The sequence below is a fragment of the Mixophyes fleayi genome, chromosome 9 (genome assembly GCF_038048845.1).
Source record: "Mixophyes fleayi isolate aMixFle1 chromosome 9, aMixFle1.hap1, whole genome shotgun sequence".
Classification (NCBI taxonomy): Eukaryota; Metazoa; Chordata; class Amphibia; order Anura; family Limnodynastidae; genus Mixophyes; species Mixophyes fleayi.
In genome coordinates, this window is record NC_134410.1 from 112410879 (window position 1) to 112427799 (window position 16921).

At 39.8% G+C, this 16921-nt stretch overlaps 1 protein-coding gene across 1 annotated transcript in view; it reads left to right on the forward strand.

Annotated features, from left to right (window-relative positions):
* The window catches only part of DUSP9 (dual specificity phosphatase 9), a 42857-nt gene extending 26232 nt beyond the window's left edge, over window positions 1–16625 (forward strand). Inside the window, exons 3-5 of the mRNA XM_075184960.1 lie at window positions 4977–5492; window positions 10963–11406; window positions 14975–16625. Coding sequence (XP_075041061.1) covers window positions 5135–5492; window positions 10963–11406; window positions 14975–15279 — 1107 coding nt within the window. The 5' untranslated portion in view covers window positions 4977–5134 and the 3' untranslated portion in view covers window positions 15280–16625. The remainder of the gene's footprint in view (window positions 1–4976; window positions 5493–10962; window positions 11407–14974) is intronic.
* Window positions 16626–16921: the final 296 nt, after the last annotated feature.

Below are 16921 nucleotides of genomic sequence, written 5' to 3' on the forward strand. Positions count from 1 at the left end.
CTGGTTTTGTCCCGATACTCTGGTTTCTTCCTGCTACTCTGGTTTCTTCCCACAGACCAAAAACATCCTGCTATGGTAATTTGGCTTCTGACAAAAATGTACCCTATTGCGTGTGTTTGTGTGGCAGAAAATATAAACTTTAAGCTCGGTTGAGGCAGGCACTGATGTGAATGATTAAACATTCTCTGTAAAGTGTGGTGTAATATGTTGGAGCTATATAAATAAAGTATAATAGTGAACTCACACATACTATTCATCTCAACTACACCTTATCCAGTGTGTTGTGTGGTTTTAAAAATGTATCTGAATTTTTTTTTTTTATCATTGGACTATGAATGGTAGCTAACAGACTGTATTAAATCAAGTAAAATGAAGTGTTATCAGTATCACCCAATGCAAGTCAAGACAAACAGCCTTAGCTAGATATAAAGACCGTTGTTTCACTCTGCAACGAGTTCTATAAAACTACATATACTGTTCTTAAAATAAGTGTCAATGTAATAATGTGTCTGTCCAAGGCCTTGTGCATTGCCAGTCCCAGGGACATCTGTTTAGGAAGCAGTTTTAAGGATCTTCCTTCATTCCTGAGGCTGTTCACACATTTTGCAGGCTGACCTATTAAATATCATGTGCTGATGTGCTGTAACTCATAGCGACCAATCAGAAACGTGCTTTCATCTAGCTGGCACTGGTCTATTAAAAGTCAGCGTCTGGTTAATTTAGATGACAGCACTTTCGTGCTATTAGCACAACTTTATAAATAGTGCATCCATCGCCTACTGATTGTGGAGGCAGCGATTGTGGGATGAACACAGTTACATGAGGACGCAGCCTAGGACATCACTCACACGTGATGGACAGTGTTGTCTCTGTTTCCTAGTAGAGATACTGAAATTATTATATCCGGTTCCAATACGATTGAAGTTGACCAATGACAGGGCTTTGAAATTATTCATGGCACAACTGTGATCCGTGGTCTGGTTTCATTTCGGTTTGACTGCTGTGGCCATGTAGACAGTTTGAGTTTCCGAATTTGGAGCAGAGTTAATGTTGCCTGTTTGAGATTAAATGGCTACATTTTATAGTATGTCTAAGGTTTTTTTTAAAGTCAAATGGGAATATTTAATTGTTGGCGTTACAGCCAAAAGTACCGTCATTACGGTAATAGCACGTGTAATTACCGTTATTATGGTACTTTTCATGCTGGATTTCATCTCGCGGCTCAGGGAGCTGCGAGCTGAAATCCGGCTTACTATTACCGTAATATAGTTTTTCCGCTTCGGAAAGCGCCAACAATTGCATATGGCCCAAACAGTGAACATTACTTTATCCAAATTTAGCACACACATAAAAACCGTGCAATATACAATACAATGCAGCCATTTAGTTTGGCTTGACCATGGCTGAACCTGTTTGGTTTGCTCGAATTTAGCTCAAATATTCTAGCTATCATTTATTTAGTACATTCTACAAAATGACAGCTAGAATCTGATTGGTTGCTATAGGCAACATCTCCACTTTTCAAACCCGCCAGAAACTCACAGCTTGTTATATTTACAACCAGATATAGTATTGTTTTTTTCCTATTTTGCCTAATTTATTAAGCAAGTAGTAATGATACAAGAAGGCAACATTTGAGGTAAAATGTGTAAATCTTTTTTGAAGTACACGTTCCAAATAAACAATATATCAGTTGCCAACATGAAGCTACTGTGTATATATAGTTATATATGCAAATATGCATAGAAGACTTTCTACACATATTGTCATTAATCACAAAGCATAAAAAGGAGTAACTTTGCACCTGGGCAAAACCATGTTGCATTGGAGGGGGAGTTAAATTTAAATTGTGTGGGCAGATTTATATTAGGGGTAGGGCATGACCTAGATCAACTTTAAATTTCAGTGTAAGAATAAAGCTATCAAATATTTCTGTGCTAGATGAAAAAACAACCAGTATTTAACTTATGTGCAAAATTATAAACTAATTTGCACCCCTTGCATTGTAACATGGTTTGTCCCGGAGAATATTTACTCCTTTTTTTTTAACTTACTTTCCTTAATAACTCAGGCACATTATACCTTGCACAAAACATTAACGTTCAGATATTTGGGACCAATGCTACAATTTACCCCAGCTGGTATGAATTTGTATGTTATGTGTGTTCACGTTTATTGCAACTTGTTTCTCAGAAATGGAAATAAGGTGTTTTCATTGTATTACATTCAAATATCTCCAACTGTAAGACAGAGAACTGGATATAGAACTTTCAAATTTACCTGTCCATATTATTTATGGGACAACCTTTATTGTGTTACATGTACATCAGACGCTTACACCCTCAGGGCTGGAGCAAGTTATTTTTTTTTCCTGTATGGTTTATGAGGCTAGGTCACCTTATCAGCCGGCTTCCTTGTAGCCGGTCATGATTTATAAGACATCCTGTAAACCTGTTGTCTGTTGATAATAAATTTGTTTGTCCAGCTTCCAGCCTATGTTTCATTCTAAATTGACAAGTAAATGCACCAGTTTTATTGTCGGGCTATCTTGCTGTGGCAGGACACTGTTAAAATGAGCCGTAGAGTAGCGTGTTAAATATCAGTTATTAAATAATATCACAAAGCAGGATGTGACTCTTAGCTGGGGGTGTTTATTAGCCCCAGGTACTAAGTACTGGACGCTTCTCATGCCCTGGTAGCCGGGACTGGCTGCGTATTATCCAGATGTCCTGGGCTGGCTGTTTATTATACCCTTGACAGACAGGTATAAATTGAAGATCTAAAATATTAAATGAACAGTTTACTCAAAAGGTTTTAGCCTCCAGCCTAACAGATAGCAATATTTCCAACTGCAAGTTCAAGGGACAGTCCGGGGTTTAAAGACTTGTCACATGAAATGTACCTATTTTTCAATATCAAACAATTGCGCAATAACATTCCTCCTTTTCTGCATCTTGGATGCAATTTCCACTATTTATTCTTATTGGCTAGGATTTATAAATCAACATTTTTGGTCAATAAGCTTTTAAAATAATTAAAAAAAATAATCAAATTCTATATACATAACATGGGTGGACATTGTAGACATTGTAGTGCTCCAAACCCCACAAGACCAATATAGTACATCACATTCTTAATGAACCTACCCATCAGCAAACGTCCCTGAATAATCAGAAGACCATATTGGAACAGTGATGAAAATTGTTCTACAGACTATTGCAATTCCCTCCTTACTGGTCTTCCTAAAGTCAGACTTGAACCCCTACAATCTATTATGCACGCAGCGGCTAGATTGATTTTCCTTGCAAACCGTTCATCCTCTGCTGAGCCACTCTGTCAGTCTCTACATTGGCTGCCTGTATTTCAACAAATCCAATATAAAATTCTTCTACTAACATACACTCTCATCACATCCTCCCATTCTCGGTTCTAGGACTTTTTTCGGGCTGCACCCACTTTGTGGAATTCCCTCTCTCGCACAGTAAGACTTTTCTCTAGTATTCAAACCTTCAAGCTTTCTCTGTAAACCCACCTCTTCAGACAAACTTATGATATTCCTCAACCACCATCTTGATCTCCCCTATCACCACCCTCTACACAGCTAACACAAGACAACAACCTTCTGACCAACATTGGTACACACACAGCCCACTCAGTACTTTTACCTTTGTGTTCTAGCTGGTCCATTGTGCAATATGATGTAGCACGTGCCATTGTGTTTCAAACTCCCATTGACCCATAGATTTTAAGCTTGTGAGCAGGGTTCTCTTACCTCTCTGTCTGTATGTATTACCCAGTATTGTTTTATTAAGTTTGTTTCCAATTGTAAAGCGCTACGGAATTTGCTGGCGCTATATAAATAAATGATGATGATGATGATACAGGTAGCTGTGTAGAAAATGTGTTGTTAACTATAGCAACCAGTTAAACGTTGTCTTTCGTTTTATAAACTTTACTACAAAGGACAGCATCCGATTGGTTGCTAAGGGCAACAACTTCTTTGCTACCGAGCTACATGTACAACAATTTACATATTCATGTCGGATGGGAGCTGTCATATTTGGAATTTAACAGTCAGAAGATCGTGGTTGATCTTAAATTAAAGAGTGTGAGAAAAGATGCACATGATAATATTTATAAATGTTAACTGAGTAATTCAAACATTATTCACTCACATGTAAACATAACTTATGACACCAGGTACCTTTTTTCAGCTACTGACAGTAACAACAACAGTAGCCTGGGTAGATGGTTAGACATAATAACTCAACATACGTGGGCGCCATTCGTTAATGCATGCAAATAAAATGTTGTATTTTTCCTAATGAAAGAAATTGCAGAGTTCAATTGTATTTCATTTTCATAACATATTATCTACTATAATAATAGTTCCCATTTCCTGTTGAGTTTAAGAGCCTCTCCACAACTATTTGCAGCTCTTGTTAATAGACCTCCATTGTGCAGTCATCTTTCTGTAAATCGATCAATACAACAGGCAAAAGTAACGGTGAGTAGGTACCGTCAAGCAAGCCTACAGCATTGTTCTGTGGTAGCTTTACCAGGAGCAGTGTTTCAATGACATATATATTTATATAGGCATGATAGTTTGACCTTAGTATGGTCTATAGCAGTGTTGGCTAACCTGTGACACTCCAGGTGTGGTCAAACTACAAGTCCCAGCATACCCTTCCAGCAATAAGCTGATATATATTGGCAAAGCATGCTGGGACTTGTAGTTTCACAAACACCTGGAGTGACACAGGTTAGCCAAAACTGGTCTATAGCATGTCAAAGTCTTGTTTAAAAATGTAGGTATGAAGTCTTTTGGGGGAAGAATATTTGTGATCAACTAGACTGAAAATAAATCTAGGCATATAGCATATTAAGTATTTTCAGATTAACTTTGGTTAGCTATAATCACTTGTTTTGTCATCATTTCTTAAAATTGTCTTATGTCTTCTTGTCCTGTTCTCCAGGGAAATGCCCTGAAACATCTAATAAAGACTTACAAAAAGTATTGATAACAACTCTACTTTGCGGAAGAATCCATAAAACTGTTTGGAGAAATTTAATTTGGTGCAAGGACTCTCCCCTCCCTTTCACTCCCATGGTTTCCCCTGCGTGAGCGGAACAGATGGAGTCTCTGGGTAAATCTACAATATGGCTGCGGGACGAGCTGGACTCTCCCGCTCAGAATGTTCGCCTCCTGGACTGTCGTAGCAGGGAGCTTTACGACTCCTCACACGTGGAGAAAGCCCTACACGTAGCGCTGCCGGGGCTAATGCTTCGGCGCCTACGCAAAGGCAACCTATCTGCCCATTCCTTGCTCCCAGGGTCTCCTCCAGCAGTAAGAGAGGTGGCACTGTTGTATGACGAGTGTACTGCCAGCCTCCCTGGACGCATGGGAGTCCAATCAGAAGAACAGGAACCGGTTCTTGTGACTCTCTTACATAAGCTTCGGAAGGAAGGGTGCCAAGCCTACTACTTGCAAGGTAAGTGTCATTATATTTTCATAGATAGTCATGTTTTCAATTCAATTATGTGAGTTGGATGCACAAAAAATAGGATTACATGAAGTAAAAGTAGAAGAAGAGTTACAGGAAGTAAAAGAAGAAGAAGAGTTACAGGAAGTGAAAGAAGAACAGTTACAGAAGATATTGTGGATTCCTTCATCAACATAAAAGCTTTGCAGAGGTGTTTTCCCTTCCTAAACCTCTTTTTATCATCCACCCAGTATGCATTAACCATTGTTAGTGCCAATCCCCTATATAAATCCTCATGGCTAGTGTCTTAGTGGCCAGTGTTGAATTAAACCACAGTCCTGGTGGCTAGTATAAAGCACAGACCCAGAAACTGGTGGCTATTTAATAAAGCAGTCGTTAGTCCTGGTGACTAGTGTAAAAAGAAAGCCTCACTCCTGGTTATTAGTATGAAAATCAGACCCCAGTCTATGTGGTTAGTGTAAAAAGCGGGCCCTCAGCCCAAGTGGCTAATGTAAAAATCAGACTCAAACCATATGACTTGAGTAAAAACATGACCCGCAGTACTGGTGACTGGAGTAAAAGGCAGACCTCCAGCACCGGTGGCTCATTGAAAAATCAATCCCGATCCTAGTGGCTCGTGTAATAAACCCCTACGCTCCATCCCACCTGTCCTGCCATGATATTCTGCTCTCCTTCCCCGCCTGCCTTTCAAGTGGAACTCTGACCAGCGCGATGCCCCCTCTATCCACAATCCCTGGCCTAAGGCAGCAGTGACACCTGCATCTTATAATAGCTAACTAAGCAAAGCACTGAAGAAGTGAGACATTAATCCAAAATATCACATTTCACTGAAACATAATATTTTGTCTAACGAAATACATTGTGCATTTCAATCATATTTCATTTTACACAGCATTTCAAAAAGGAACGTTAATTATAGTTATTCTTTAAGTGTTCTCATTGAGCTGTCACATTAAAGGTAATTCCTTCTTCTGTTTATGCTGTTTTTAAATCAATAAATGCAATTTTATGTAAATGTGCAAATTAGAGCGTGATTATACTGTAGAGACAAGAGAGCTGACAATGGGAAGCAGAAGCAATTTTGGACAAGCTCTTCTATTTAGACAATCATTCCCCAACATATTCTGCTACAAATGTGTTATCTACAACGATTGTCCCTGAAGTTCCGATCAGTCGGTCGTTTCATGCGTACACACTATACATGTTTTAAACGATTTTTGCACGACTAACCGTCTGGCCAGCAGTTTTCGTCAGTCGTAACTTATTTTCAAAAAAGATTGTGACTCCGTAAACACTGAACCGATATATGGCTTTCCTGCAGCAATATGCCAAATATATTTAAATAAAGGGCTGAACATCACAGGCAAAAATTTTGATTGACGTTTTGACGCCGCACCACATGGGAGACGTAGAGACAACATCATAAATTTAAATATACACGCCCAGAAAGGCGTCGCTGTTAGAGGAACTATCTGCAGTTGGTCGAGCAATTGGTCGTGATTTTGTACACACTGCAGGATTCGAAGGTAGTTGGAACGAGATTTATAGTTCTGCTGAACAATCAAATGAAACGGCGATCGGGACTTTGGAACGATGATCGTTCATCATTTAAGTGTACACATATTGGCTCAAACAATCGTTTATTGCTCGATTGACCCAATAGTCGGCTAAAAAATCTGTATTGTGTACCCAGCCTTTGAATCCCTCTCCCAGCAGATCTGACAGTACCCAGCCTTTGAATCCCTCTCCCAGCAGATCTGACAGCTCTCCCCTCTTGAAGTGGTCATTGGGGCTTGGCTGGGAACAAAATACAAGTAATGGGAATTCCCAGTGGCCAAGGCATGACCACCCTGGGCTTTTTATAATGGTATTGTAGTTTAAATGAGTACTTTTAGTAGAACATAACTTACGCAGAACAAGATATGTTGAAAATTGCACCCAGTATGCAGACCAAGAGAAGTGGTACTATGCAGAGGGCCTATATTACACAGAAGGAACATTTTGGAAAACTTTCCAAGAACAAAACCTTTGTCACTGCTTGTAAAAATATAGCCATGTATTTCATTATATGAAATTCGGAATGTGATGTTCTAGCTGTGAATTATGCCCTCCGGTTATCATGTCAAGTAACTTACATACACACAAACTAATTGCCGTATAAACCAACTCCAGTGCTTTTATAGAACCTTCCTGCCGTGGGCCAGACCTTCACCGGAGACTTATGAGAACATCATCTATTTATAGCAGATCTGAAGTCAGCTGTCAATAGTTCACTCATTGCTTTTGTTGTCTACATCAGAATGTTTTGGAATGCACGATGTGTAATTATTCAATATAGAGGACAGTAAACTGTGACTCTACAGGAAATCTCAGCTTGTTCTATAGATTAGGGGCTTACAAAATCATCTTATTTTCAGTTATTATTCACTAACCTTTGCAGTGAGTCGGACCTATATACATTTTTGCATGTGTTTTTTTGCAGTGGAGGGATATTGCCGCCTCGCATAACAAACTAAGAAAGAAGCAAAATATGTTCCGACATTCTAATTACACCCATTCATACACATTGTGTTATGCTTTATTGAAAATGGTAAGCAGTCCTTTCAGTTACCAGGAAACAGTCCAGTCCGGGGAGCGCAATAGAGACGGGGAAAGCAGAAATATAGACAATTAGAACTAATTATAGCATGAGGACATCTGCTGTAACATTATCTAACAATGTATCCTATATAAAAAAAACATATTATAAACTCTCATGTCTTTCTTCATCATCATCAGCTATTTATATAGCGCCACTTAATTCTGCAGTACTGTACAGAGAATTCACATCAGTCCCTGCCCCATTGGAGCTTGCAGTCTAAATTCACTAACACACACACAGACAGATTAAGGTCAATTTTGATAGCAGCCGATTAACCTACCAGTATGTTTGTTCGGCGTGTGGGGGGAAACCGGAGCACCCGGAGGAAACCCACGCAAACACTGGGAGAACATACAAACTCCACACAAATAAGGCCATGTTCAGGAACCAAACTCATGACCCCAGTGCTGTGAGGCAGAAGTGCTAACCATTAAGCAATTTAACCACATTTTCTTGGGGTTAAATGGCTATAACGCCAAATGAACTGTTCATCTAGATCAGGGGTGTCCAACCTTTTAGCTTCCCTGGGCCACATTGGAAGATGACGGGTTGGTTTGGGCCGCACATAAGATACACTAATAATAACGATAGCTGATCATCCAAAAAACCATAGAAAACATAGTTAGCATATATATATGAGAAAAAAAGTGATTATATATATATATATTATATATCACTTTTTTTTTTTTCAAATCCCCCTATACTTACCTTTCAATCGCCCTGTTCAAAAAATCCTCTCTAGTTATTATACAATAATCACTTTTTGTATTGTTTCGATGCAATATCAATAAAGTGCATTTAAGCCAGGCATTGTATATCAGGGTGCCCTGACCAGGCCTGCGGTACCTGACATATACATCACTGTGACCCCAAATTGTAACCTGTTTTGCTAATTACACCACTATGTTAGTTAAGGGATAACAACTTATAATGGGCCAAAGAGAATAATATATAATGCCCCATTAGTATTACAAGTAGAAGTATGTAGCAGGGAGATAAGGTCCATGATGCTCCAGGACCAGGTGACTTTTATTCACTGGTCAGCGTCCCTTGAAATAATAAAAAAAAAATCCCCCTTAACTTACCTTTTAATCGGCTTGTTCTCCTGTCCTCTTCTCTTCTTTTCTCCAATTCTGTGCTGCTGATTGTTCTTCTCGCGCGGGTGACTCCTCTGTGCTGCGCTCCGCAATGGATGTTGGGCGTGATGACATCACGCCCGACATTCACTGCGAGCACCGCACGGAGGAGGAGACAAGGGAGGGAGCCGGAGTACCAGCTGACGTGATCGCAAGGTAAGTATTTTCTTTTCTTTTTTTTTGCAGGATTTTTTTTTTCCATTAACAGTGCTGCCCCCTTGCCACAACCAAAACTCCTTCTGGGCCACATTTACAGGCATGCTGGGCCGCATGTGGCCCGAGGGCCGTGGGTTGGACAACCCTGATCTAGATGGATAGGAGCTTCTTGATCCCTCTTTTTAAGGACTATTGAACGTTAAAAAATAGTAGTTTTACATTATGTATTCGCTACAGTGCCCCCTCTTTACAGCACCCCACATATAACACCAGTCTATTCTACTGCATAAAAATGTATGACTCTTCTATATAACACGAACAGTAGCTTTCACTCATGAATGAAGAGCAGGAAAGAACTAGAAATATTTCAGGTAGGGTTCTCAGAGTGACCCCCTCTTCTACACTGAAGAGATAAAGCTTTGGCGAAATAATAACTTGAAGGATGAATTGTACGGATGCCTCCCCGTAACCTCAAATTACCTAACAATGCTATACAGCAAGATATGAGTCTTCACTCTATCTAGATGGATAGAGTTATACCTAATCACTCTATTTAACAGAAACGAATCTCCTTATACTGTCACAGACTATTCATAGGCTTTTTCTCCCCTCTACATATAGAGGGGAGTATAGAAAATCCCACTCTGTATGCTAATTGTATACCAAGCAACATTCTATCCATCCACTGTCAGTCCTTTGTTCCACTGGTTTAGAGTGCGGATATAGAGCGGGTGGACACCACTGGCCATGATCTGGATGCTAATTGTTCTGCTTAGCATATTAATCACCGAGGCCAATGGAGTCTCACTTGAACAGTGGAGGAAGGCTTGCTACAGGCTTTAAATATTTTGAAATTAACTAAATAATTCCATGTTTCTAATAAAGGACGCTAAATGATATGCAGCAAAGATACCTTATGAAGAACGTTTTATTAAAGCAAATCCATGGAAGAAACCCAGAATTAATGGCTGATTTTTCCTCCCACATGGCCAACAGATAGACCTGTAGTACAGTAGCCACAGCTGGTATACAGTACACACACAGCAGTTGTCTAAAAGGAATAGAGGAGTGTCGGCTTCTGCCCAGGATACAAAGTTATCATTCATCATTGGCATTTATCAGGAAGGGCAAAAACTTAATCCCTGAACATATTATTTAGTATTATGTGTGAAATCTATAGGTGGGTGATCTAAAATGGGAAGTTGTTGTTTTTTTCCTGTTGTTCAATGAGTATTTTATAATACTATACACCTGTGCAAGAGAGGAAATTTAAATGTTTAAATGGCTAAAGTATACCTGACATCCGCATGCAGTGGAAGCAGCCATTCAGTAGTCTGAACCAACCTTTTTTTCTTATACGTCAGTGATTTTAATTAGTTTTTAGTGAATTTATTGACTGGACGTTCATGACTATTGGTTTAGCCTAAAACCGGTTTGCCTCCATAGGTGTAGGATAAAAGCTCACTTTTAGTGGGAAATTCACTTATATATATATATATTTATTTTGTCTTTCCCACTTTCACAGGTGGCTTCAGCAAGTTTCAGGCTGAATTTCCTCACCATTGTGAGACCAACCTAGACTCCACCAGTTGTGCCAGTAGCTCACCGCTGCCACCAACTCCAGTGCTAGGTCTAGGAGGCCTGTGCATTGCCTCCGACTGCTCCGACGTCGAGTCCGACCTTGACCGGGAGCCGTTGAGCGGGATGGACTCTGAAGGCATTAGTCCGCGCAACCAGCCCCCGTCGTTCCCTGTGCAAATTTTGCCACATTTGTACTTGGGAAGTGCAAGGGATTCTGGGAACATGGACACTCTGGCCAAGCTAGGTATTCGTTACATCCTTAATGTCACCCCAAATCTACCCAATATCTTTGAGAAAGATGGAGAATTCCATTACAAGCAGATTCCTATATCTGACCACTGGAGTCAAAACTTATCTCAATTTTTCCCAGAAGCCATTGAATTTATTGGTGAGTATAAGGCTAAACAATATATATGTGTGTTTATTGATAAAATTTACAATTGAGGGATATTTCCCACAACTCTGGCCCAATGTTTCTCCAACATTTTCTGCCTAGCACCAATAATTATGATAGTGTTAAAGAAAATCATTTCGTTTTGGGTGTAGTTCAATGAGTAAATATAGGATACAAAATTTGACTGATATACCATGGTCCCTAAAGACTGTAACAGCCCAATACCACACTCCTTTTTACACTTAGTGCCCTGCGAATGGAGAGTTCACAGGAGAGGGCCATCGACAACTGGTTGTCCTGCTAAGACAAGCCAAGAAGAAAAAGCAGTGAGTATGGGAGCATTACAGCCATTGGACAAATGGTGCAAGTATAATTTCAGTTTTTATATTTACTCATTATACCATACCCAAAAATATATGTTTTAATTTATTGGTGAAGTTCTTTTAAATAAAGTAGTGTAATCCCATATAGAAAAGAGCTGTATGTTTCACAAAATATGTATACGCCATGCTTGCCTATGAATTGTGAGCTAGCCCCAAAACATTCCACTGGGTGCTGCTGTTCTTGCAGTAGTCTGTAAAGTGTAACCTATAGTAGTCTGTAAAGTGTAACCTATTTGTAAAATGGCAGCTTCCACCAAAAACACCTCATGTACTGTGTAAATAACTATACAGGTAAAATTTATTTCAACTATAACCATGAGGTAAATTTATGAAACCTTGTAAAAAGTAAACATGGAGGTGTTTCCCATAGCAACCAATCAGATTCTAGCTATCATTTATCTGGTACATTCTAGAAAACGATAGCTAGAATCTGATTGGTTGCTATGGGCAGCGCCTCCATTGTTCTATTGGGATCTATGAACAATGCTTTATATAATACAAGGGTGGTGTGAATACTTATAAAATGAAATCTCTGGTCACTAAAGACACAGCGCTAGCTTACATTTGTTTATATGACACCCCTCTTCCATGAAAGTGACAGATAATATATTTCACAATTGTGTTACCCACTTTTCAGCTTCATTTTTCACTTCTCCATTTCAGCTTTCTGTTCATTCATAAAACATAAATTAACTATACCAAAATATAGTTTAAAATAAGATGGTAATAAAATAGAAAAATGATTAATTTTAATTTCCCAAGCTGTTGCTCATGTATTATAGAGAATTCCATGCCCCATACAAAGCACTTGATCTATGGCCTCGTCCTTTTATAAGGTCACAGAAGAGATGGATTATTACATATATTACAGTTGCAGTGGGGCAATATAGCAAAGCTTTCTAACTAATAAAAAAAAACAAAGAGTAATATGGTTCAGTGTGCTTAAAAAACCCATATAACACCATCAAAAACCAGGGAGTCCATAAACTTTGCACCTGTTGTGTGTTGGGTGAAATGATTTTGTTCCAGTTCATAGTAACGGTCAGGAAATAGATGAAACCCACCAGATAGTTTTGGGTGGAGTTTAATGAGTTAATATATAAAACAAAACTGTACTTTCTGTGGATGTGCCGTTTGTTGGATACACTGGAGTTGATGGTCCCATACCATACTACTCTTTATTTTTACAATTCTGTTTGAAGCAGGTGTCGATGCCCTTCCCCCGTGAACTATCTATTTGCGTGAATGGGCAATTCACCGGGAAGGAACATTAATACCATCTCGGTGGGTTTCAAACAGGCAGAGTATTAAGAGAAGAGATGGCTATAGTGTGGGACTGTTACAGTCAACAGATGAGGTGAATGGCACATCCGCCCAGTGAATGGCACATCCATTTTAAGTGTAATTCTGTTTTTTATTAACTGATTGGACTCCACCCTAAATTATATTGTTTTAAATTGTTTTAGAATTATGCTTTAAATTAAAAATCCATCCATTATTGTCTTACATATTGCCTTGTTTTATTTTGTCTAGGTGAGTTTTAACAATCCTTTTTGAGATAAATCATTGATCACATAACAGTGGCAGTAAATATTATGTAGTAAATGATCCCCAGCTTGTATCTTTTTCGGGCATCTTAAGGACACGTTTGTGTGTGCATGTCTTTGAGACTGTCCTTCAGTCTGGCTTTTTTACTGCCTCCCGGATAGGGTTACCTTAATGGACGTCCCTCCTCCCTCTTTCTCTGCCACTTATTGTCTTTGTCTGAGAGCTATTTTTAAATTGCTCCTCTCTGTGGTGTTGTTGGGAGTGTTGATCGATAAAAGCGTGCACATTGTTGGATGATGATGAGGACTCTTCTAGTGGGAATGTGTTAAATACTTAGATCCATACACTGCATGTTTTCTTTAGAGCATTGCCATTGTATGATCGAAGGCATGCTGCTACAACTAAGATAATGAACACTTCCCGTGTTAATGATTATAGTCTCTCTGACTGTATGTATCCATAGGCTTCTTGTAGTTTTCTCCTTACAGGGTGAGTAGTCTAAAAAAGTGGCAGGATTATATTAATGCAAACAGGGGGTTAGGGGTGCAGCCACCGGCACTGCACGGGGGCCTGTTTAGGGCTTCACTGTACATGCACCAGCCTCAGCGCAGGTGTAGAAAAGCATAGCTGGTGCCTCTGGAAGGTGGACCTTTTGTCGCCGGGTCCACCAACAAGTTTTGCTACGGGACTGGGAGATGACGTGTTCTGCTCCTGAGAGGGGACGTCGGACATGGAACAAATCTCTGACATGAAGTTTACCAAATGGCCTAAATATTATTATAGGAAGCTATTCCCGATAAATATAATATGTTAATCTAGATGTCTCAGAAGACAGGATTCTAGGGAAATAAGCATTTAAAGGATTCAAGTAGGAAAAACCAGAAGAAGTCTTGGGAAAATGGGACACAAGGTAATGTTACATAGAAGGTCAATCATGTATTGATGTATTTAGACCAGTAGGCATCCTGTCTATATGTTGTTATTAGTAAAAGAGTTAGACAAAGTCAATGAGCTAGTAAGCCAGGGTGTCTACAAATTACTGCTGGAGCCTAACTTCTGGGAGTCATTAATGAATCCTTCAAGGATCCTGCTGGTTTGACTCACTGGCTCCTGTATCCAACTTTATTTTGTCCACCTCTGTTATCAGTATTGCTACATCTCAGGGTTCAATTCAAATGCTGATCAGTCACATACTGTTAATTTAGATAAAAAAAATAAAGATGCCTATATGCACAGTTGGATAGCCACTGTTATTTGTTTTGGACCCAGTTGTCCCAAAATTGCTCAAGGCATAGTCCCCAAAAGACCAGCAATCCCAATTAAAATCTGATTGGGCTTGATCAAATGTGGATGGGGACTAGTGGGAAGTCTAGTCAGCCAATAACAATGATCTGCTCTTGCCCGATTATCTTCCAACCGTGTTAACGTCATATCATGTGATGCAGTGGCTTCTCAATCCTTCTTCTAATTTGACTTTCCAGTTGGCGGCACATATCCAGTCTCTTGGTTCTTAGGGCGTGCAAATGTAATGTCATGTCGTATATTAACAAATGGAGTAGACCAACAGTGGCCAACTAAACACCTTACATGTTCCATGTTTTTAACAGTGGTTATTCCCATTTCTTTTACAGACGAGGCAGCTTCTCACAACTGTGGTGTACTTGTCCATTGTCTGGCTGGCATCAGTCGATCCGTCACTGTCACTGTCGCCTACCTCATGCAGAAGCTCAACCTGTCCCTTAACGATGCCTACGACTTTGTCAAGCGCAAGAAGACCAACATCTCCCCCAATTTCAACTTCATGGGTCAGTTGCTGGATTTTGAGAAAAGTTTGGGCCTCAGTAGCCCAGATGACAATCGACCGCCGGGACGCTCTTTCTTCACCAGTCCCTCAAGCGATGATGTCTTTGAACTGGACTCTTTAGACTCTACGTAGGGAACTCATTTCAGATATTTACTATGAGCATTTTCATATATTATCATTTAATTCCTTTTGTGAGCCTAACCAGCTCATATATAGGGGAGCAGCTGCAGATATGTTGCAGGAAACATAGCCACTCCTACAGGCCTGGAGATCAAATACGGAGAGAGCATAGTTTGAAAGCTTTCAATGGATGTTAAACTGGAAGGAGGCGTATATTTTTTTGGGCGGCCGTTTCCTAGACCCTATTCCCTCTATGGTGGTTCCAGTCTGATGTGGCTTAAAATGAATGGCCCAGTTCTTTAAGTCGGGTGACGAGATGTGTGATCACAAATGAGAACCAAAGCATTTAAACCGAAAGATGACCTTACAGAAGACTCTTGTTGAGTATTTGCAGACGACCAGCAGCAGTTTACACGGATCATAACATTGTAGTCTTCGCCGGAGGACGTCAGCCAGAAGCTATCAGCATTATGCTATCCCTTCCAGCGTCAAATGGGTTAGTACTGTTCTATGTTCTGGTTATTATTATTTTTTAATTGCTGAATTTCAGAACAGAGGCATGAGATGTTCCAAATGAAATATAGTCGATTGGGAATATAAACTGAACTGAGGAACATGCCATGATCACGACAAGAGCTGACTCACTTGTTTTGCTTGACTGGCATGATGAATCCTGCGAGCGGAATCTAGGAGTTTACAAAGCGGAGAAGCAGGTGGTGAATTTACAAATTCCATCTGGAGTCCACATACAACGATCAAGCTCTCCATCACGGCGGCACAGGATGATTCCAGGCCGACCTGGGTTGGGCATCAAGTACAAAGCCATGTGTTTCTCTCTCTCTTGACTTTTGTACAGTATTTCTATCCTCATGTTTTACTAGCTTTTGCATTTGAAATGTGACTGTATCTCCTTGGCACATTTGCCATAGGTGACTTTTTAATGATGTCACTCTTCTCAGGCCAATGGCTATAATAATTTACACACAACAAAAGAACTCAGGATTACTTTTTGGCATTTAAAGACCCACTCTCGGACACAGCTCAAGTGGGTCGGATGTTCGGTTATGTCTTGTGTTTATAATACAGCTCTCCGTAAAGTATTACATAAGCTCCGCGGCCCTGCAGTGCAGGATGGGAATTATTACTGATTAGCCTCACGGATTTCAACAAGGTCCGAGTTACTAAGCTTCTACCAGAGATACAACCGTACCTAGAATAGGAACGACAACATTTATGTAGAACGGTTCTGGGAACTATGGGTAGGATGACCAAGTATTAATTCATAGGGACAAATATTGAAGCCATTTACTAAAATCAGGATCTTTTTTTTTTTTTTTTAGTCTTTACCTTTTTTTTTTTTTTTTCAAAGAAGATATATGACGTTTGTCACTGCAGAGGACCAAAAAAATGGCCATTTCTATCAGCTGCCTTAAAACGGGTTAGAAACACTTGGCTCCTGAAATATCTAATCTGGCTATTCCCTGTAGTTCCTAAAGCTATGGATGGCTCTTTAAGCTGTATATACTTTTGTTATCTTCCCCCGCCCTCCCCCCCCCCCCCCCCAAGGTCTTAGAGGCTTATGGGAAACAGGGTTAAGTGGAAAATATTGTATTATTCACCAGATAAGCCTGAAATTTAGCACTTCTTAAAGAAG